At 42.2% G+C, this 23839-nt stretch overlaps 2 protein-coding genes across 2 annotated transcripts; both read right to left on the bottom strand.

The window, feature by feature from the left end:
* Positions 1-25: 25 nt before the first annotated feature.
* On the bottom strand, positions 26-14994 carry mdc1 (mediator of DNA damage checkpoint 1). The gene is made up of 12 exons (XM_077574701.1): positions 14956-14994; positions 14345-14499; positions 13234-13788; positions 12987-13050; positions 11006-11958; positions 9965-10024; positions 6045-9514; positions 4496-4627; positions 2994-3176; positions 2799-2924; positions 778-888; positions 26-403 (listed from the first exon to the last, which is right to left on the bottom strand). The coding sequence occupies exons 2-12, from the start codon at positions 14475-14477 to the stop codon at positions 200-202; spliced, it is 5991 nt and encodes a 1996-aa protein (XP_077430827.1). The 5' UTR covers positions 14478-14499; positions 14956-14994; the 3' UTR covers positions 26-199.
* A 1553-nt stretch (positions 14995-16547) lies between these two features.
* Positions 16548-23600, bottom strand: tubb5 (tubulin, beta 5). Its single transcript, XM_077576019.1, has 5 exons — positions 23432-23600; positions 20759-20867; positions 20220-20330; positions 18673-18917; positions 16548-17608 (listed from the first exon to the last, which is right to left on the bottom strand). The coding sequence occupies exons 1-5, from the start codon at positions 23486-23488 to the stop codon at positions 16796-16798; spliced, it is 1335 nt and encodes a 444-aa protein (XP_077432145.1). The 5' UTR covers positions 23489-23600; the 3' UTR covers positions 16548-16795.
* Positions 23601-23839: the final 239 nt, after the last annotated feature.

Genomic DNA, 23839 nt, shown 5'->3' with positions numbered 1-23839 from the left:
GAGAGAAAAAAAAGTCTCCTCCCTATTGTGTTGAAAGCATTTATTTTACAAATGTTATGTTTCCTCAATTTTTTGGGGAGTAATTTCAATGTCAGCTCATGTTCGACGTAGAAGCGGTTAGCGCTCTGATGCTGTCAATTCTTTGGAATGTCTTTTTAAAGCAGTCTATGTTATTTACTGTCAAAAGGTCTTCAGGATGCTACACGATCCGCCTGCTCCGTCGTTTGCCGCTGTCAGGCTGCGGCTGATGCGGCGGGCCGGACAATTTGTGAGCGTCCAAGTCCAGTTTGTGCTGCAGGATCCCGGAGAGGACGAACTCGGCCGAGACGATCGGGAGCGCCGCAGAGACGGCCGCGCGGCACAGCGGCCAGTCTTCCGTGCAGGAGATCACCAACGTGTGAGGCTGACGAGAGGAGGCACAACACGCATTATTATTTTTTTGGTTATTTAGGGTTAGGGTTATAGCAATAAAAAAATAAATACTGGCTCTGTTCCTGCTGTGGACGCCTTGGCCTCTTAGGGGCGCTATAGGTACACTTTTACCATTTAAGAGTAAAAGAAGAAAGTTGCAATCAGGCTTTGTTAATATAACTTTTTTTTTTTTCACGGATTATGAAGAATATATTGCTTTTGAGTGTGTTCCTACAATATTCCTGTGTGAATATTCGTTTAATTTGAAGGAATATCATTCCCGAAACACAATGCTAATTTCTCATTAGCATGAGAATAGGACTTTGGACATTAGTTTCTAAAAGTTAGCATGTATATAAATTTTACCTTGTGTGAAGAAGGCATCTTCGGAAGAAATGTAGCTCCGCTGCAAGAAATGATTTCTCTCATTTGGAGCGGCTCGGGTTTCACAGACTTGGTGATGTGGATCTTGTAGCCCTAAAAAAAACAACACAAAGGCAAGATCATAGATATGTATCTCATTCTAAAATGTCTGCACAAAATTAATCAATACATTATCATTCTGAGTGGTTCTTATGGCTTTTTTTTTTTTTTGCCAGAATATCAAACAATCTTTTAGATGACTCAGCACCGTGGCATGATTGAGCACTGACTGTGTTAGCATGCTGGCTGTATGTGGAAATGACATGCGTCAGGGAAAAAGCATGCAAGTTTAACTCATTCACTGGCAGCCATTTTCACTGAAGCAACCAACCCCTTTTTACACCCGGCTGTTTTACTGGATTTTGACTGATTTTGCAAGGTCCACAGGATATTGTAATTTATTGCTATAAAAACATACCAAAAGAAAGATTAGAGTCTCTTCTTTCATCAGGAAAAAAAAGTATATTTCTATCAGTTTCCATTTTGCAGCAATTAACATTAGAATATAGCTAAGTTTCAACATTATTCACAATTCTGTTTTAAGCTGTGGGTAAATCAGCTTGTTTTCAACATGGCCCTGGTTGATCTCTTGTACTCTGCTGCCACCTGCTGGCCGTTTTTGTAACAACTACCATTGCTTCAACCGTTCTCTGCAGTTCAGAGGCTGAATCAAAGCCTTCCGTATGCCCTAGCATAAAAAAACATAAAATTTTTTTTTAAAAAAATACGTCTTTGGGACACTGGTAACATTTGAAAATATTCACACAAAAATGTTGTATGAGGAAAAAGTTTGACACTCTTCAAAAATATTGTTGACGTGCTCTAAATGCTACATTTGACTATAAATAAAACAAAAAAATAATAAAATTGTAATGTAATTTAGTATGAAAGCAATTTTGCCACAACTTCGTGTTTTTTCATAAGATTTAGTATTTAAATAAACAACACCAAAAAAGCATTTTCAAGGGAACCCCAAGATATGTTTTTTTACTAATCAGTGTATATTTTTTTCTGTATAAAATCCGATTAAACAGCTGCATACATTATGCCATAATTTCACGGTAGAGAGGACGATTAGATGGAATCCAATAACCTAAATTTCCGCTTTCCATTATTACGGTGCATTATTTTTCATACAAAATGCTACGGAAAATCTGAGGGCAAATGCTCTTTAGTGGAAGGAGTAGATACAGGGATGTGATTTGACCAAAGTGAAATTATCTGAAAATTTAGCCGGGGGTCTGGGGGCCGCTGGCACCCAGCTAGGTCCAGGGCAGTGTCCAGGTGGGGGGACAAGGGGGGCAAAGCCCCCCGGAGCTCATGGGTTTTCCGTGTTTTTAAGTACTTTCAATGCACTCACATGACAAAGAAATAGACAAAACAACAGCATAAATTTTCAATGTATATTGAACTATCCCATATAAAATGGCAGTTTTAGTCAACTCAGAATCAGTCACATTCAAAAACATTGGACTGTCTTTGCTTTTAAAAACTATCACTGAGAATATCATCATATCTAACTAATGTGATTACTAAGTTAACACATAAATAATGTTGAAGAGTTCAAATTTCATGCACAAATAATTGTATCATGACCAAATGAAAAGTAACTCATATTAGAGCATACCACAAATGTCTTTGTTATAGCAGAAGATGTTATCTGTCGGAGTCATGTGCATACACAATGAACTACTAAAAAAAAAAAAAAAAAAAAAAAAAAATTCGGATTTTTTTTTTTGGGGGGAGATAAAAAAAGCGGAATTCCGCGAATTAGCGGAAAAATCACATCCCTGTAGATACTAAAGCACAACAAGGACCTGACTAAGTACAAAAAAAAGCTTGAGGAGAGCAGCCAGCGCCTTTAACGCCGCTCAGTCATCACTTGTATTAACGTAACCGCCACCAGGGACGAAAGTTGAACAGAAAAGTTCTCGGTCATAAATGGAATGAGCGAGTTGGAGCACCTTTAAGAGAGGCTGGCTGCTAGCGAGATTCAGCGACTCCTGCAGGCGGAAATTGAACTTGCTCTCCTGCTCTGGATCGCTCACGATGAAGGCGTCGGGAGGCAGCAAGCTGCCGGCTTGACCGCTCTGGAACGCAAAGACTTTTGCAGACAAACGGCAAGATCTTTCATTTTCAGTGGTCATTCAGTGACTAACCTCGTCCAGCCAGTGTATGTTGACGACGGGGATTCCTTTGGCCACGGCGCACATGAACTTGACGGTCCTGCGCACCTTGTCGGTCACCAGGCAGTTCATGTCTGCGGTGCCGTTTGCCAGAGAGCCGCCTAAACGGGTCAGCACTCGCTCCCCGGCTTCGTCCATCACACCCGTGAACAGCACCTGAGCAGGTGACAGTTTGCAGTGAGTTCAATGAACATGGCCGCCCGCCCAGGCGATGGTAATGTACATTTGGTGCATATGTCCTCCACTAGAGAAAGAAAATGTTTATTATTATTATTTTAAATATATGCGTGCGGCCCGGTTCAAAATGACCTAGAGACCGGTAACAGGTGGAAAACCGGTGGTTGGGGACCACTGAAATAGTGGCTAGCAAGCGTTTAATATTAAATAATATTACTGGTTTCCAATGTGACATTTACAATAAAGAGACAAAATCAGGAAAATGAGAAGGACAGGAAAGTTCAGCCTTACTGGTAATATTTTTTTTTGCATTTATTTTAAAATTAAAGTTGTTCGAAAAATGAAACTAAAGAAAAACTGGAAATACTTTGAAATAAATGAGAACAGAAATTACATTGTACGTTTATAAAACTAATTAACTATATATATATATATATATACATATATATACGTGTATATATATATATATATATATATATATATATACGTGTATATATATATATATATATATATATACGCATATATATATATATATATATATATATATATATACACGTATATATACATATATATATATATACGTATATATATATATATATATATATATACGTATATATATATATATATATATACGTATATATATATATATACGTATATATATATATATATATATACGTATATATATATATATACGTATATATATATATATATATATATACGTATATATATATATATATATATATATACGTATATATATATATATATATACGTATATATATATATATATATATACGTATATATATATACGTATATATATATATATATATATATATATACATACATATATATATATATATATATACGTATATATATATACGTATATATATATATATATATATACATACATATATATATATATATATATACGTATATATATATACGTATATATATATATATATATATACATACATATATATATATATATATATATATATATATATATATATATACACGTATATATATATATATATATATGTATATAAATAAAAATACAACGAATAGTTTAAAAAAAACTAAATTAAAATAAAGTATTCTTTCAAATAAAAACTTACAAACCTGCCCTAAAATCTTATCAAATTAACCGAATAAAAAAAATTAAAAAAACCCTGGTGTACATCAGCATTACATTACATCATATTTGGGTTTCATGTTCATTTCAGTGGATTTCATGAACGTTCTCGCTGACGTAAAAGGGGTGAAGCAGGAAAATGGAGACGACGTCAACATTATACACAAACCTTATAAGAGTGGCTTGCGTCACGTGGCCGGCGATTCAGTGACAAGGAAGTGGAAGATCTGCGAGAAGTCACAGGGGAGGATTTCGCGGAAGCATCGCGGGTTTGCCTCTTGCTGCTGATTGCCGTCTGAGGCTATTAAAAAAAAAAAAGAAGAAGGATCAACACTTGAAATGACCATTGGGAAGCCATTAATCCACCTCTTAATTCATTAGTGCATCAACGGTGATGTCAGTGGCGAGTTGGAGTACTCTGGTGGGGTTAGCGAGAGGAAGGACGGCGTCATGCTTTCAGCGACGATGACTGAAGCGCATGAGATGAAAAAGGATGAATCAGACAGCACTCAAGATTGATGTTCCGCAACACCAACGATTAGCGACTTAACATTCCATTTCGTGGCCTCAACTTAAGGTACGCGTGTGCAGTGGAATCGGAGCGCTTATGACACATTGAGACAATACGAAGCTGACGTAAGTGCTCAGTGGCAGGCAGACATTCTTAAACATGTCCGTCTAAATTATGATTGTAAAAATCCGGATCGGTTTCATTACATTCCTCGGAGTAACATTTTGGAGTTTTACAAATCGATTCACCAAAGCTCCACCCATTGGGTCTGCTTGGCCCTAAATGCAAGTGGACTGTAACTGCGAAGAGTTACAAGAAATTCCTCAATCTGTAAATTTATCAAGCTACAAAAAGGTAAGTGGAAAACTGTTAAGGTCTTTACAGTGGAGGTTAAGGTGTTTTCTTTTTCCCACTCCGTTTTAGGCATCATGTACTTTTCTTTATGTCTTTGTAACCAATGCCAATTGGGATATGTTGGCTGAAATAAACACAAAATGAAATGAAGGTCCGCAAAGACTATTGACATTTTTATCAATACACACTTTGTTAGTTTGGCATTTAAATGATCTTTTTTAACCCCTTTTGTTTTCTTAGTTCCCAGTTTCTTTTATCATATTGTCTTTTAGCTTTGTTTTTGCCTTTTATTTTAGTTTTTAACTGTTTTTAGTTTGTTGTCTCTCTTTCCTCACGTGGTTTCTCTGAGCCTCGCCATGTTTTTTTTTTTTAATGTTATGTGTGTTGGGGATGTTAAGGGATGGATTTTTTTTTTTTTTTATTGTATTATGGATGTTTTAATTGTTTAGCACCTTGCATTTTAATGTATGAAAGGTGCTATATAACTTAAGTTAGATAGCTAGTTAGATAGCTAGAGCGATAGCTAGTGAGATATTTCAGTAACTAGTTTAGCGCACACAGTTCGTACCGTCAAATTCAAAACCTCAAATGTTTTAAATCTTGACTGTCTGGGCTGTCTTAAATTTAGGACCCCTGAATTGCGCTTTGATGAGTCCTGTCAGAAAAGCAAAGGCCAATCAATAGATGGCAGCTCTACATTGTGATGCACCAGGAAAAGCAATGTGAAGTCAAGTGTCAATCCAAATTGGAAAATCTAATTAGCACTTGTAATTAATCGTATTGTCACCGCCTGTATTTCAGAGTTAATTTCAATAAAAAAAAAAAAAAAGTAATAAAACATGGATGGAGTTACCTGGGCACCTTCAGCAGAATCAGCAACCGATGTGGTAGTTGTCACGCTGGCTGTGACGGGAGGAGATTCCTTAGCATCCCGGCCCCCTTGAGCCCCATGAGACACTTTCGCTCTTCTCTTAGCTTGGACCGGAATTGGACTCTCATCTTGCTCTTCTGCCTCCAAAACTCTTTTCTTTCGTTCCTGCTTGTCTTTGGCCTTCACTTCATCGCTGCCTGGTGGAGTTACCAGCGCCTCGAAAATGTTTACTGTCCTCTGAACTCTGCCCCTAAAGTTTCTTTTAGGTAGGGGATCTTCACCAGCGGAGTTGTTGCCCTCATTCGATTGCTCTGCATTTGAGGGTTCTTTAACATTTGCTCGCTTTCTCCCCCTAGTGGCAGCCGCCTGTTTTGATTTTGGTTTCTCCTTATCATTTTCATCAGAAAGCTGAGTGGGGGTCACATCTGCCTTCTTGCCCCTCTGGGCCCGCGTTGAAGGCTTCGGTGCGGGAGTCTGACTGAAGATAGGTGGGATCACGGTGGGCCCGGGTTCCATTTTGCACCCGCTTCCTCGTCCCCTGCCTCCTCTACCTCTCTGAGACCCGAGGCTGCTGCAAGACCTCTCCGAAGCGAGGGAGTTCGAGGAGCTGGATCTCGAGCGTGTGCCGTGACCGTCCTGCTCTGGTGCTTGTCTGCTGGTGGACGGCTGGGCTGACCCGTTGGGCGTCTTCGCCCCTCGGCCTCGAGTCCCTAGGATGCTCGAAGTGGACACCTCGGAGCTGACAGAGGTGGAGCGGTTTCTGGACCTCTTGGCCGGGACGTCGTCTCGATCTGGAGTTGCTGAGGGAAGAGCAGCGATGGTTCTTCTGGTTGGTCTTCGGCCTCTCGGTGTGGTCTCGGGTTTTTCTTCTTTCTTTTGTTGAGGCGCTTGCCCTGCTTCATCCCGTTTCTGTTCTTTGGCTTTTGTTTCCAGTCTCTCATGTCCTTGATCCTCTGCCACTTCCGACTGTTCCGTTTCTTCTTGGTACTTTCTTTCCCTGTGTGCATTTTTACCTTGTGGTCTCTCAGGGTGTTGAACCTCAAGAAGGTTCGTCTGCTGACTTGTGGCTTCTTCCTCAAGCGCAATCCCAGCAGGTCTGGACTTTTTCATCCTTTCTTTGGGTACCTTGCTTCTTGTTTGTCTTTTTTCCATTGGCTCCTCCTTTTCTCTAAATTGTGACCGTGTTCCTCTTGCGTTTTCAACAGCGGTACTAGTACTAATACTCGTTCCGACTTCAGATTGACTATGTTGGGCCTGTGGGCCCGGTTCATTGGTGCTGGTCGGCTGACATTCAACTGCAGAGGTTGAGGAATTTGTGATCTCACGTGTCCCTTTGTCCCCTTGAGAAGATACGAGCGACTGTGTCTCGTCTTCAATTTGCAGCGGTTTGGACTTTCTTTTCCTCGAGCCAGGGATCAAGATTTCGCTGTCAGTATCTGATGAAGAATCGTCGGAATTCACAAACATTTGTGTCACTTCTCCTTTAGCAGGACTGGAATCATCTTTGTCACTGTTAGGCAGGGTGTCAAGATTAGGTTGAGTCTCCTCCTCCTCTTGTTCTGTTGGAGTTACTGATGGGGGCCCGTTCAGGCTCCCTTGGAATTTACTTTCCTTTGACGGCTCAGAATCATTCCAACTGTCTGACGGGATCTCAAGAGTGCTGCTGAGGGACTGCGTCTCCTCGCTGATTTGCAGCGGCCTTGCTTTCCTTTTATTACGCAAAACTGGAATTGAGTCCTCTTCATCGCTTTCCTCATTTTCATTGGTAGCCATAAGCTGAGTCGCAGCGATACTAAGAGGCTGGGTTGGAACAGCCAAAGAACTTGTACCGGGTTGTGTCTCTTTATTCATCTGCTTTTTATCTACACACAAGACTTCAACTTTTTCGACATCAGTTTCCTCATTTTCGATTGTTGTCAAAGGCTGGGTCGCAGCTATACTCATAGATTGATGATTATCGGCTAAACTGTAAGAAGTATGAGGTTGTCTCTCTTTATCAAGCTGTACTTTTCTTTCAAGCAAGACTGGAATCAAGTCTTTGTCATCACTTTCCTCAAGCTCAATTGTAGCCATAGGCTGGGTTGCAACAGCCAAACGGCAGGAACTCGTATCGGGTTGCTTCTCTTTATTGGGCTGCACTTTACTTTCATGTGAGATGTCATTTGAGTTTCTGCTGTCAGTTTTCTTGTTTTGACTCAAAGACCTGGTCTGGGATGCAGTTACACTAGCAGGCAAAGCAGAACTCACATTGGGTTGCATTTCTCTACCAAACTGTACTTTTCCTTGATCCAAAACTTGAATCAAGTCCTCATCGCTTTCTTCATGTTCACTTATGGCCAAAGGCTGGGTTGCGGCTAAACTTAAAGACCGACGATTAGCAGTCAAACGGTAAGAACGCAAACTGGGTTGCATTTCTTTCTTAAGCTGAACGTTTCCTTCACTCAAAACTGGAATCGAGTCCTCATCATCACTTTCTTCATGTTCACTTATGGCCAAAGGCTGGGTTGCAGCTAAACACATAGGCAGGCGCATAACGGGTTGAATCCCTTCATCAAGTTGTGCTTTTCTTTCAGGTAAGAGTTGAATTGGGTCATCTCCTTCAATGTGATTTGCAGCTATGGGCTGCTTTTCCATAACATTCGTGGACGTTAAAGGTTGATTTGCCTCTTCAAGCTGCAGCTGCTTTGCACTTTTTGTTTCCCGCGAGGCTGCAACGGAGTCCTCAGCTTCTCTCGTACGCCTGCGCTGGGAGTCGGCGATGGTTGGAGCTACGAAGTGAGTTTGTGCAACCTCCCCGTGTTCTTCGCTCAAATGAGCTTTTTGAGCAATCTGGTTTGCTTTCCAAGGGGCGGCAGGACTGCTTGTAGTCGAGCGCTCCTCTTCCTGGAAGGCAGTCATGAGTTGGGTCTCAGCCAACGCAAGGGAAGAAGAGGTGTGCAAATCAAGAGTGTCTTCCTGGAGCTCTTCTTCAGATGCGCTGTAAGACTCCGTAATATAAGCCTGTGTTTCTTGTAAAGCAACGTTGACCTTCCGACTCCCCTCAAGCACCGGACTCCTGGCAGGCGCTTCGTAATCGTAGGCCTGCGTCGGCTCTATGCTTAAGTCGTTCCCAAGGGATGCCGTGTCCGCACTTGCGGCATTTGTTTGGTTATCAGCGACGAAGGCCTGGGTGCTCTCCATAGCCAAAGCTTGGGCCGCACTCTGTCGATGGCTGCTGTCAGACAACCCCAGATGTAAAGACGCTCCTCCGCTAGGCAGTTCTTCCACGTCCTCGCCGGATGATTCGCAGCCTGAGGCTTGGCTGCAGCCATTGTTGCAACTTTGGATCTGTCGTTGGGGCTGAAGGATGAAGGACTGTGTCTCTGCCACGGCAAAGTCGTCCTCCTCCTCCTCCTCCTGACCGTCTAAGCATGAAGGCAAGGCTCCAGATCTCACCGCACTGTTGATACCACCTAAGTAACGGAAAGGATTTTTTTTATCTTTAGGAATTGTCTTGGAAACATGCAAAAAGTTTTTTTTTTTTTTTAACTCTTTGACTGCCAAGCGTTTTCAGAAAAGGGATGCTGTGGGTGCCACCTGATTTAAGCATTTTGACTGATCTTTCAAGGTCCACAGAAAATTTTGTGTTTGGACTATGGAAACACACATACTACCGATGCTTTCCTCCACCCGTTTCCAAAAAAAACATAGTTAACGACTTTTAACGTCTTTGGCAGCCCTCCTTAGGATTTCACTAAACGTTATTAAACGTTTTTGGCAGTCAAAGAGTTAATTGTCCACCCAAGTGCTACAGATCAGTTCAGTGGAAAGCTTACGTTTCCACAGCATGGTGCCATGATCGTAATAGCTCTGTAGCTTTGTAAAAAGTGTGACGTGACACGGATTACTCAACACTAACTCACGTTGAAAATGATCCACACAGGGTGTGACGAAGGCTTGGGTCTCCATCTCCTCCACTTCTCCTGAAAACATCCAAGTGTAAATAACAACAACATGCTCAACTCAAAGCAAAACAATCTTTTTTTAGCTCGATACTCATAAGAAATGGGACATAAACCTACTAACATTCGTCAAAAATATCTGTACACTTTCTATTGCGCTTATTCTAATTAAGCCCATTTTTTTTGCCAAGGTACCAAATGTTTATTTCTTGTCAGGGTTCGTTCAAGGTCGCAACGTTTGTTAAATGTTTCAACATGTTCAAAATATCCTTGCGACAAGAAAAAACATTAAAACATTTGGTGAACGTTTAGCGAACTTTGAGCAAACGTTGCGACCTTGAACAAACGCTGAAATGAGATCAACATTCGATTCCTTGGCAAACACTCGCAAACGTTGGCACTCTCAGTGGGATATGGGCTTCAGAGGGTCACAGGTGAGCTGGAGCCTGTCCCCGGTAACTTTGGCCATACGTTGCGTACGCTGGACTGGTCATCAGCCAATTGTTAGGGCATTGTCAGCAAAGAAGCATCCACACTTATGGACATTTTTGAGTCTTTAACGAACCTAACATGAATGTTTTAGCAAGAGAAGAAGACGCCGGAGTATCATGGGCGAACGCACGAATTGAGCAGATTCTAAAACTCGAACCACAGAACTGTGAAGAGGGCATACATTTACAATGTTACACTATAACTTTTACGTTTAAGTATTTTAAAACGTTTTAATGTTTGTAAATCAGCTTTGAGTGTGTTTTAAAAAAAAATATTTTAAATGTAATATTTGCCATATTTTTACTGGTGTGTATCCCCTCAAACTGAGGTTCACTATACAAAGGTAACAATTCTCAGTTCTGACTGATGAGTATGTGCATTTTTGAATTTGGACCTTGTAGTGGCAAAGAACTGTTTCAAATTTAACATTATGACAAACAACAATCACAATAATCAACACACTTTTGCTGTGCAGATGTACCCAATCTTGCGACGTTGCACTGTATTTACCTGCCATTTTCACAGGGGTCGAGCAACTTTGCAGATGTGAAGACTGTAAACCGGATGATTTTCTCCCTGGAAGAGTTCTTGGATTTTTCTCTTCATCTGCATCCATATCACTGTCCCGGTCAACAGGGGGCGCACTGGACTCATCCACGTCGGTGTCTTCATCGGTGTCCGCGTCATTCTCTGACTGAGCAGCTGCTGCGGCGATACCAGGAGCGGCTGAGGAGGGTGCGGTGGCGACAGGTGACAAGTGCGGAGGATCTCGCACCACATTGCTGCTACTTGATCCCGCAGCTGAATCAGCGAGAGCCTGCTCGTCATCTGACCCCAAAATGTCCCCAATCACGTCTGGCCTGGAAGGTGCTGCCGTGTCGCTGGTGGTGTCATCAGCCTCCTCGTCCACATCTGTGTCGCTGTCTAGCTGGAAGTCGTCTGGCAGCGGCGCAGGAGCCGCATCAGCTTTTTCAGTATCATGGGGTGACATGTCAGGGTGACTGTCACCTCCCTCGGGCTGTCCGGGAGGTGCAGATGCGCCGCCTGTGACGTCTTCCTCCACATCTGTGTCACTGTCCATGTGAAAGCACAGAGGGTCCGGCCTGGGGTCGGGCGCCGGTTCCGTCTCGCCACCATCCTCCTCCACGTCAGTGTCGCTGTCCATGTTCAATTTAGGGATGGCATGCGGGGAGATGGCGCTTGTGGACAGTTGTGGCAGCTCCTCCTCTGTAAAGCCGGCCTTGCTTCTCAGCTGTTCTTTTTTGCATTCTTTTCCTGTTGTCTGGCCATTTTCCACGACGCCCGCCGCCTCCTCCTCGTCACTGTCATCCACAAACTCAAGCGTTTCCTTTTTCTGCCGTTCCCCAACATCCACGTCCGGCGCTTCTTTGCCGACATGCCCATGAGGCTTCTGTCTGGTAGACGATGAGGGTGTCATGGGTGTTCCATCAATACAGTTGGGACTATGGAAAGGACACAAATTATTGCTCAGATGTGCAGGCAGCTTGAACTTTCTGGACACAAGCATTAGGCCACCATGGGTGTTTTTGTAGCTATCCATCCACTTCCTATAAAGCTTGCTCTCAATAGAGGGTGAGCTGAAACACCCCGGATTCATTTGATAGATCAGTTTCGTTCATCCAAAGGCGTCCTGTCAAAAGAGCCATTTTAGGCCAAATAAATAGCAAAAAAAAATGTCACAAAACATTTGAAGATTGATTTGTGATGATGGAAACCATGTGTTGTGTTAGTCTAATGTACTGAGAGCCCAAGAGCTAATTAGAGCTGCACCTTAACAGAAAAATATGCAACATCCATTACGTAGAGATTTATTTTCTTCTACCCTTTGTCTTCCATTTTTGGGAGAATTTTTTCATACATTTTTAGACTTTTCTGCCATTCTGTCAAATTTCTAACATTTTTGGCAATTTTATGGACATTGGAAGAGACACATGGCCATTGTCTGCCTCTCTACTTCCTTTTTTGGACATTTTATAGCTATTCTTTAATACATTTTTCTGCCTTTTTTGCTATCAGTTTGCTGACATTTTTGGCAATTGTGTGGACATTTTATAATAATTTTCGGGATTTCTTGTTTCATTTTTGGACATTTTACGGTTATTTTTTTTAATGTTTTGTTTTCTGCCTTTTTAAATCAATTGTCTGACAGTTTTTGCAACTTCATGGATATTTCATGGTAATTTTCTGCATTTCCTCATTTTATGGTCATGTTTTGACATGTTAAGGTCATAAAAAAAAACTGCCTTTCTTTTTTTTTCCTTCAAATTAAAAATTTGGACTAACATTTTTTGAATATTTTTTCAATGTAATCATTAATTTAAATTATATTTTATCTAAAAATAAATATGTAAAAAATATATAATTTCTTCTATTATTTTTAGAGATCCACAGGGAGCCATAGGAGAGGCACGAAAGAGCAGCAGGTTGCAGACCCCTGATCAAAACAGAAATAAAGCAAAGTAAAATGTACCTTTCAGGGACCATTTTGTTTGTGGGAGTCAAGTAGGTTGAGCAGGTGGGGCTGGAATCTGACCCTGTAAGCATCCAAGTAAATTATGATAAAACACCACCACAAGGCAACGGGCTTAACTAATTGATGAATAATCATGTTTTGAATCAATGGCGGATAAATGTAGTACACCAATTGGTTGAGAGGAAGGAAAATGACAAGTTATTTGCTAAAAAAATGTATGTAGAGTTACAAATCTTATACATACCACGAAACTTGTGCCTGCCCTCTTTGCCCTCCCCATCAGAGTCTGACTCTGATTCTGGGACCAGAATCTCCTTCAGGTGGACTGGAGTGGTCTCAAAGGACAGACAGCTGTTGTTCTTCTCTGCGTTACCCAGAGGTGAAACCTTAGCTGAAGTCTGCGACACCTGACTGGCACTCAACTTAAGGCCATCTCTCTTCTCTACGGAATCACCCGGTAAACTGACACAAACGCCCGACGTCTGGCCACCTTCGTCTTCGCGCGGGTCGCTGAGGCTGAGGTACTGACATGGCATGTCCGCCATGAACAGATGGTTCCCCTCGCTGAGCGGGTAGGATATGTTGGGGATCAACTTGACGCGGCCGATGCGGGTGCCGTTCATGCTGCCCAAGTCCCTGACCACGGCCTCGATATCCACTCCGTTGCGGGATCCTCGTTTCTGATGGACGGAGATACAGATGGTGGCGTGCTGTTTGGACACGGAGGGCGCCAGCAGGGGCAGAGTGCAGGTGTCAATGTCACGACCAAGCACATTATCCCCCATAAAAAGGGGAAATTCTGTGTGGACAGGAAGTCTATTGTCAGCCAGTTTATGACAAATTAATAAGCAACATAAACATTCGAGTTAGTGTGTGCTGTGAGTCGGTCACCAACAGCAGGTAGACCTTTGAGATCAAAACAAAGACAATTAAAAGTTTAACATTTCCGTTATTTTGAAATTTTGGAAAACATAATTTCCTGTTCAGTCACAGTATTTATTTAAGTTTCCATTAAAAAATTTAAGACATGCTGACGCGCCTGAAAGCTCCCAGAACTATTTTTTTATTTAGAATTTTAAAGCAAAGATGTCTATTATCTTATGATAAAAAAAAATATAAATAAAAAACACCATTTTGCAAATCTGAAAAGTTGTTCAATAAACATTTGCTTTGACATTTCAACAGAGAGTTGAAGTTTGTTTTTTTAATACACCAATATTTTTCCTCATATAAATATAGAGAGGATTTTCACGCATGCGCAAACGTAATGCGCACTTCGCTTATTCGTGGGTTGCCCCCACTGCATTGCCCCCCATAGTTCCGCTGACTCTGATGGCTACAGCACTGCCTCTCACCTCTTTCTGGAACATGGTCATTCTTCAAGACGCACAGCTTGGCTAAAGGTTGCCGCCCCTTGTTTGGCTTCTCTTCATTTTCCTCCTCATCTGACACAAATAGGGAGTCGTTGACGACCTGAGTGGCGTCCATTCCTCACCAAGAAGCAGGTCGTCTGCCAAACATAACCACAAGAATTCACATCTTTTTGTAGCCTTCTTCTAAGCTCATAGCAACCATCAAACATGCGATGACGAAGCTAATCTTAGCGTGATGAACGACTATCGGCTTCTGCGTAAACGTTAGCATAGCAGTAAAAAGTAAACCGACTAATTGCAAGTTGTATTGCCTTATGCATGCTTGTGTTCTGGGCGATCATCCCAAATCGTTTGCTTTCATAGCAACCTAACTGATGAACTGAGTTTGGACTTAAACGTCACTGCATGACCACAGATAAATTAAAAAGGCAAGTTGAACGTAATGTCATTGCACTTGGCTGTTTTAAACACCTCCGTTGACCGCTTTGGTCGTTACATGTTACACATTTTCATATTTCAGATAATAAATATGAACGTAGAACGTGTATGAGATGTAATTTCGTCCTAGTATAAGTAACTTGGTGTACACTTGCCTCGCACTGCCTCTCTGTCATCAATGGGAGAAAGAAAAATACTTTTTATTAACGTTTTTCCGGGTGACGCTGGGTCACGCCCACTAGAAAGTGTCAAACCCTCATGCGATTGGCCAGGGTGACGATCACTCAACACATACGCCACATCTATTGGTCATTTGCAGTTCCTTCTGAGGTGGCAAGTCTATGATTGGATCAAAATCAGGAGTAAGACGACCATGTTTCGCGCCACGTGCTTCTTAAAGGGAAAGTACTTTTTTTTTTTTTACGCCTTCGTTTTCATTTCGTTTAAAAAAAGAAAGAAATGTATTCTGCCACACATTTATTTTTTGACTAAATATAGCTTTTCTTGTAGTTAGATTCATTCTATAAAGAAGCCTATATTATTAATATGGTTATTAAGGCATAGCTGTATGTTGTGTCCACCCTGGCATTTTTTTTATATTTCCGAATTTTCTGTCATGCAGCGTGCACAAGGTGAAATCAAACGATGTTTATTGTATCGTTTTTGCCTGTGACTGGGAGACAAATCAGGTAGACGGTTTTAGTAGTCAAACGACACTTCATATTTTCAAATCAACATAATCATCACAAATTAAATTATAATTCAATGTGCAATGCTTTTCAATGAGCGGAGAGCGTCCTTTCACCCAGGCCGCCATTTTGACTTGTGACATATCTCTGTTTTACCATCTGAATTTCATTTATGTTCAAGTGAGGTATAAGAATGTTTACTTGCGGCTTAAATTCCAAATGCCCGTGTTAGTTGAGGTCGCTTGGCTCACTTGTCATGTTGGCTATGCAGCCTTAACCATAATATTGCTGGCCAAGCAGAAACAGCAGATATTACATGACTTAAAAGTGCTATTATCCCGGTCCATTGCCAATGGAAACTATGGCTATGTGTGTGCTGAATATTTGTGATTCAGATGCAGGCCTCAAGTCCACGCATGCAACATTGGAGCCAGGAATTTTTTTTATTTTTCTATTATTTTAGTCTGGCGCTTGGAGTCTTGAATATAAACTAAAAGAGTGATTCCGAACCACTGTGCTGCGGGGAATTATCCAATTTAACTTCATTTGCACTAAAATTATTCTTTAGAAATAATGCATTTTATTCATTTATGACAGCGACATATAGTGACAGGCAGAAACTAAACACTAGTAGGCGACTAGCTTTTTGTTTAACTAACCACAGATTTCACACTGAAGTACATTTGTGAGTAACACAAGATCCTTAATAAATAAAGAAACTGAAATATTCAGTAGCTTACCCTCAGAGTATTCTCATTCACTAGTTACTAATTTGGTGTAAACATCCACAAGATGGCGCCAAAGCAGTCTAATATAAAAGTAGTCCTTTGGTGCCATGGAACTATGTTATAGTGAAGCTAGAAGTTTTTGGCTAAAATTAAAGCAGTTGTTTGGCATCATCTTGAGGTGATGTAATTATTAAACTTTTCAGGAGCGTCAATTACTGGCAAATTTTTTACATGAGATTTTTCTAATGTAAAATATGTGCCTTGGGGAAAAACGGAACAAAGCAGTGCACTGCAGATTGATATGGTGAGCAATGATGAAGAGACATCAGCTTCTCATTTGGCAGATTTTATTGGAGGTGAATGACTTTGGGGACACTAACATTGTCTAACACAGGGGCCACCAACTCCGGTCCTCGATAAGGATCTTTAAAATCATCATCATCGTTGTTATTCAAAAAGGGGGTGCCCTCGATGACCCAAGTTGATGAGCCCTGGTCTAAAAGTATCGGATTCTAGCACAGCTTGAAACTATGTGGTCTCCTGGGTTACATAACTTGACTTCCTTGTCGAGCCTCTTCTTACGCGTCTTCGTCTGCGTCCTCCTCGAACTCGCCCTCTTCCTCGGCCGTGGCGTCCTGGTACTGCTGGTACTCGGACACCAGGTCGTTCATGTTGCTCTCGGCCTCGGTGAACTCCATCTCATCCATGCCCTCGCCCGTGTACCAGTGCAAGAAGGCTTTGCGGCGGAACATGGCGGTGAACTGCTCAGAGATGCGCTTAAACAGCTCCTGGATTGCCGTGCTGTTGCCGATGAAGGTGACGGCCATCTTGAGGCCGCGGGGGGGAATGTCACACACGGCCGTCTTCACGTTGTTGGGGATCCACTCCACGAAGTAGCTGCTGTTCTTGTTCTGCACGTTGAGCATCTGCTCGTCCACCTCCTTCATGGACATGCGTCCGCGGAAGACGGCGGCCACCGTCAGGTAGCGACCGTGGCGCGGGTCGCACGCTGCCATCATGTTCTTGGCGTCGAACACTTGTTGCGTGAGCTCGGGGACGGTGAGGGCGCGGTACTGCTGGCTGCCGCGGCTGGTGAGGGGCGCGAAGCCGGGCATGAAGAAGTGCAGACGGGGGAAAGGCACCATGTTGACGGCTAGCTTGCGCAGGTCGGCGTTGAGCTGGCCCGGGAAGCGCAGGCACGTGGTGACGCCGCTCATGGTGGCGGAGACGAGGTGGTTGAGGTCTCCGTAAGTGGGCGTGGTCAGCTTGAGCGTGCGGAAGCAGATGTCGTAGAGCGCCTCGTTGTCGATGCAGTAGGTCTCGTCTGTGTTTTCCACCAGTTGGTGGACGGACAGAGTGGCGTTGTAGGGCTCCACCACTGTGTCGGACACCTTAGCATTTAAAAAGAAAAAAATTAATAAATTGCATTGTGATCATGTTAAGGTGCCATGTTGGAATCGAGACAACAACAGGGAAATCAACCCTGGGAATTGCTTGGGGACCCAGAGAGACCGCAAAAGGGCCCTTTACTAGCTGGCTAGAGCTATACAATCTTTGAATGTCTCACGATTTGATTCCCATTTTTGGGTGTGCCATTCCATTCACAATCGATTTTTTATTCATAATGATTTGATTGACAATGATTTTTGCTTCAATTTATAGATGTTCAAGGAATCGTAATTATCTTCTCCAGTCTGACTCGCTAATGCTAATTATGCTAATACTCGCGGCACTTTTCTCACTCAAAAGAACGGCTCCACGCTGGGAAAAAAAAACTTTTATTGGAATAAGTTATTCGAAACTTTTTACTTCTACTCTCTAATGTGGCTACAACTTAACAGTGTATCAGACCACGTGGAACCACACTGCCCCTAAGTGGCCAAATCGGGTACAACATGAACAGCGCTCCAAAGAAAGGCGCACACAGACAAAGGCAAGACAGTATAACTTTTTTTTTTTTTTATAAAATCGATTTTAGGGCGGGCAGCACGGTGGCTGACTGGTTAGCACGTCCGCCTCCCAGTGCAGAGGACGTGAGATCGAGTCCGGGCTTCGGCCTTCCTGGGTGGAGTTTGCATGTTCTCCCCGTGCTTGCGTGGGTTTTCACCGGGTACTCCGGTTTTCTCCCACATTCCAAAAACATGCATGGCAGGTTAATTGAACACTCCAAATTGTCCCTAGGTGTGAATGTGAGTGTGGTTGTTCGTCTCTGTGTGCCCTGCGATTGGCTGGCAACCAGTTCAGGGTGTACCCCGCCTACTGCCCGAAGCCAGCTGGGATAGGCTCCAGCACCCCCGCGACCCTTGTGAGGAAAAAGCGGCCAAGAAAATGGATGGATGGATGGATGGATTTTAGGGCATTTAAAATCAATTCTGAATCGTACTAAATGAGAATTGATTTTTTTGGCACACCCCTACAATTGACTATAGAAAATAGATGGCTAAGGCAATCTCACCTTGGGGGAAGGCACCACGCTGAAAGTGTTCATGATCCTATCGGGGTATTCCTCTCGGATCTTGCTGATGAGCAGGGTTCCCATCCCCGAGCCGGTTCCTCCGCCCAGGGAGTGCGTGAGCTGGAAACCCTGCAGGCAGTCGCAGCTCTCAGACTCTTTGCGCACCACATCCAGGACCGAGTCCACCAGCTCGGCACCCTCCGTGTAGTGACCCTTGGCCCAGTTGTTTCCAGCACCGCTCTGACCTACACGACAACACAGATTAGCCATTCTGTCCACAGAAGGCTAGACAGTTGCTAAGTAACATAGTAGAGTCATGCTTTAAAGTAGCACTAAGGGACTTTTCAACCATAATGAAATATTTTCATAAATCTTCTGATACAACATCAACTTTAAACTAGTTGAATGGTCATGGCCTGAGGGAGTCTGTATCATTTTTACTGGCACTAAGCAACTTTGAGGAGGATGGTAGGAACTAGGGATGTAGCGATAACGGCAATATCGTGATATTTAAACTACCACAATATATCGTCGTCGTCATGTCACGATATTAACTCATTCACTGCCATTGACGGCTATATACGTCAAAAATTCATTTGAACTATTTCTTAATTTAACATTTTTTAGAACAAGAATATGAAAACCTAGATTTTTTTTACTGTACATTTACCCAAACCCAATAAAAATATTTTTCACTAATTGAAATAGTTAAAATGAATTTTTTACATCTATATCCGTCAATGGCAGTGAATGAGTTAAAAGCAGCACATCTGTTAAAAAAGTCGGGTTGATTTCCATGCACTCTTGTGGCTAGTTTTTTTTAGTGCAGTTTAATTTTCATATCAATAATGTATCCATTCCTCTGTAAAGCGTCTTTGAGTGTCTAGAAAAGCGCTATATAAATCTGATGCATTATTATTATCAGTATTGAATGTCATGTGTGGCTTAAAGGGTTCTGTATGATTTTCATGTGTTAGCATTAGCATTAAGCTAGCGTACTACAGGCTAAGCTATGTGTTTGTTTAAGAATGGTATTAAACCGCTTGAAGCCTCTTTTTGAAGATGTATCTTGAAAAAGACTCATAAAATTGGGTCACTTGTATCCAAACACACCACTGTAAAAATATATATTTCTTTGAGTATTTACTTAATGTTTTTTAAAAACGGCAAAATGTACGCTTGTCACCTCTTCTGGATTTTTTTTATTGGGAAAAAAAAACTGATAAAGTTTAGTATTATACTAGTAACACTCCTTCATAAATATTTTAAGTCATACTACCAACATAGCAGCTGCGGCTAACGTCAGTTTGTTTTCAGTGCTATTGCTAGCTTGTTATTGCTATTTTGTTCAAATGAGAGAAGTGTCTCTTCCCACTTCAGGCATGTTAGTGAGGGGCATAGTTTGGTTCAGAGACTTGATTAGGAGGAAAATGAGTGACATGAGGCAACATTCATTCCAAATCTTGCTAGCAGTTGTAATTCCCCCCCTTCAAGTATGGAATGCGACAACTGGTGATTGCCCAACAGGGTTTAATCAAAACACCCACCAAAGACAAAATTGTCAGGCCTGAAAATCTGGCCAAAAGGTCCGGACCTCACAGAGTCCATGGTGCCGGGCTCCAAGTCCACCAGGATGGCGCGGGGGACGTATTTCCCTCCTACACCAGGAAGACAAGAGTGAGGCCCACATTTGGAAGACAAAACACAACCAAATAATAGCAACACAGACACAAAAGGATGCTCAAATCCGTCCCCTCTGCTCCCATGCTGTGAATCGCCCCTCTGTCCTCAATCTCTCCAACTCTTATGCTTACCCAACCTTAATTCACTTTATTACAAATTCTAGACCGGGTACGAATAATGCCGGCTTTATCTGCAAGTAAAAATATAAAAAATAAACTATTGTTTGAATAACCCAAAGATTTGACTTTAGATCAGGGGGGGGCCATTCACCTTTTTGAAACCAAGAGCTAATGTATACATCTTGGCTACTGATTAACAAAATCGTTCCACAATTATTATTATTTTCATGTCTTGGTCCACATTTTGATAATAGAGCGACTTAAGGAAAAAAAAATAGTGAAACCTGTGGCCTCGTTGTAGTAGACGCTGATCCTGTCCAGCTGGAGGTCGCTGTCTCCATGGTAGGTCCCCGTTGGGTCGATGCCGTGCTCGTCGCTGATCACTTCCCAGAACTGCGCACGCACACACACAAAAGCGTTACATGATTGTTGCCTAAATACAAGTACAACAAGCAGTGGCGTTCAGGTCGCTAGAGGGACGAAGAGGATGGGGTGGGGGGGTTCTTAATGAGAAAAACAGGAGTGTGCAAGTTTGCAGTGGATTTGTAGTGCAAAAGTGCAGGATGACCCCCCCCCCCCTCTGTTGAACATGTTACAGCTGCGATGACTTCCCTCAGAGTCAGACTGATGACACTTTTTTTTTTTTTTTTTTTAATATTTAAACACATATAGAAGAAGGCACAAAGAAGCTTCTCATCCCTTTCCCACTAAAAATAAACGTCACGCTGAAGAAGCTGATTGTATTGAGATCTGTATTGGATGCTTTGTAACCCCCCCCCTCTCTCTCTTTCCCCCCCCCCTTTAAAAGACCGCACTTGTGAGATTTAAATCCCTCCAAGCCAGTGGAACTGCTGATGCAAGCAAGTAGCTATTTGCAATAAGAGATCTTCCAACTTTTCTTCTCCCTGTCATGTAGCCTCACTTTTATTTATTTATTTATTTGATTTTTGCAGCACCAGCAGACGGGGGGATTTAACACAATCTGGATAAGCGGGTCATAGTACTTAAGAGATTGGCGGATCCGTGGAGTATGACACAAAAAAAAAAAAAGTGACCTTAATATGAGGAGCACTTGTAAGTGACAACAAACGGCGATCAGCAAAAACGGTGAAAGAATGAGGACAATAAGCAGCAAAGGCGCGATGCCACACCCTGACCCACTTGAGCCCCAATGACTCCCGCTCAGCGATTGTGTCAATCACAGCCGCACCGGACATCCGAGCGGGTCCGAGGGGACGGCAAATGCTACAAAAAGAGTGAATATTTGACAGCAGAATGACGTCAAATTCAGCCGTATAATTGTTGAGTGGAGCGTGAGCAGATTAGCGGGGATGAAATTCAATTTGGGAGGCCAGTGACTTCACCCTGGATGCAATCAGCATCAGCTGTTTCCTCCATTCCTTCCCCCACCCTCGTCTTGATTCGGTTCAAGGGTGGAACCACAAAGACAAGATACAAATTTGACCAAATTAATACATTTTTTTTTTTAATGTACATTATATAGATTTTTAGACATCCTGTCCCATTTTGTACGATATGTTTTCTCTCTTTTTCTAATTATTTTTATTAATGAGAGGGAACAAAATTATTGCTGACAAAGGATCCAGGACTCCCTTGAAAAAGAGATCTGCGGATCTCAATGGGATTTTCCTGGTTAAATAAAAAAAATAAAGTTAATGTAAATACTTTTTTTTACTACAGTGCATTAAATAAATAAGGCATTTTGCACCGTTTTGTAGTTTTTTTTTTTTTTGTTTTCTTCATTGATGGAAAAAAATGCTATGGATCATGAAGGTAAAGCAATGTTTCTTTTTAAATAAAAAGTGCATCTTGTGCTTATTCAGCTTTCGCTATTTTTAAATGACATTCTGTGTTTCTTTTTAACTTTAGTTTGTAGTACATTATTTAATTTTTAAAAAGCTATCAAATGTTTTTATTCAAATTAAGCATTAGATTTTGGTTTTAGACCGCCTTCGTATTTGACAGTCAATCTGTTGCTTTAAAATACAATGTGACATTTAAAACCCATATTGAGCCCTATAAAAGACGTATTTTACGGAAATATTGAAAATATCACCAAAATGATGTCGCTTAAAAGAAAAGACTGCAATCGTACATAGAGAGTGGAAGGTTGCTTTAAGCATTTTTTTTGTCTTGCTTGCCAAGCAGATGTGTGGCCCTCAAGCACAATGACGCCATATGATCGACTATTGTGCCAAGAAAAGCAACATCATTTAAAAAAAAAAATCATTAAATCAATAGATAACACCCATAGAAAAACAAACTTGAGTTTGTGAGTCATATTTTTTTGAAGTATTTTTTATGCTTGGTCTGCCAATTAGCCATGCCACACCCATACTTACAAAGCAACTGATGGGCTGAACCATCTGCTGCAGCCCCCCACAAATACAAATCTAATCAATTGCGATTATCGATTAGTCCCAGAATAAGTAGGAAAGGGAGAGAGAAAAACGGCCACTCTTGTGTGGGGTATTTAAACGAAAGGCAAGAAGACAAAAGGGAGGATTCGATGATGGGAGGACTTCACACTTCTGTAGTGGCTCTCATTTGCACACAGGCAGGCAGGAAGACAAAGAGCGTGGATGTGGGAGACAGACACGCCCGAACGGGGGACACAAGCAGCAGACAAGTGTGTCGTTATTCCACGTTCCACGCCCAGCCTCCATGACACCGCACTGCATAGTGGCATTATTAAAACAAAAGACGACGTGACACTGCCAGACACATTTCTTCTTCTTCTTTGCGTGCAAGTGAGATGTGTTAGCGATCTCTTTTGTTAAGTGAGGCTTTTGTCCACCAACTAGAACAGGAGACATTGTCTGTCTAACCCAGCTGCATAAATTAAGCCTGCTTTCCCACACTCAAACCGAAACTACACACTTGTTAGATACAATATATGATTTTTTTTTTCTTTTCCCCTCCCCATTCTTTCCTACCTTGGCACCAATCTGGTTGCCGCACTGGCCGGCCTGGATGTGAACGATCTCCCTCATGGTGGCTGCCCAAAAAAAAGTCGGGAACAAAACTAAGGGAGAGTTTGTGGAACAAGCAGAGACGAGACGCGGCGAGGCGGCCGGACAATGGCTTTATAATGCTGGAGGGGCTCCAGGGAAAGGCTGGCTGGGAGTAGGAGGCGTGGCTTATGGGAAGCGAGGGCTGTGGTGATTGGCTGAGCTCGCTGCGGATCTGGGGGCCATGCTGCAGGACGGCCCCGCCCTGCCGCTGCCGCTCCTGCTGCTGCAGAGTTGGGAGTGGTGAGGAGAGGACAGCACGTACACATCTGGGTTTCCACATGTCAGACAGATTATTTTCATCTTGAAAAATCATCATTTTGCAATTATAAA

The sequence above is a fragment of the Vanacampus margaritifer genome, chromosome 9 (assembly GCF_051991255.1).
Source record: "Vanacampus margaritifer isolate UIUO_Vmar chromosome 9, RoL_Vmar_1.0, whole genome shotgun sequence".
Lineage (NCBI taxonomy): Eukaryota > Metazoa > Chordata > Actinopteri > Syngnathiformes > Syngnathidae > Vanacampus > Vanacampus margaritifer.
Note: the sequence above shows the minus strand (reverse complement) of the source record. Positions and strands in the feature narration are given on the sequence as shown.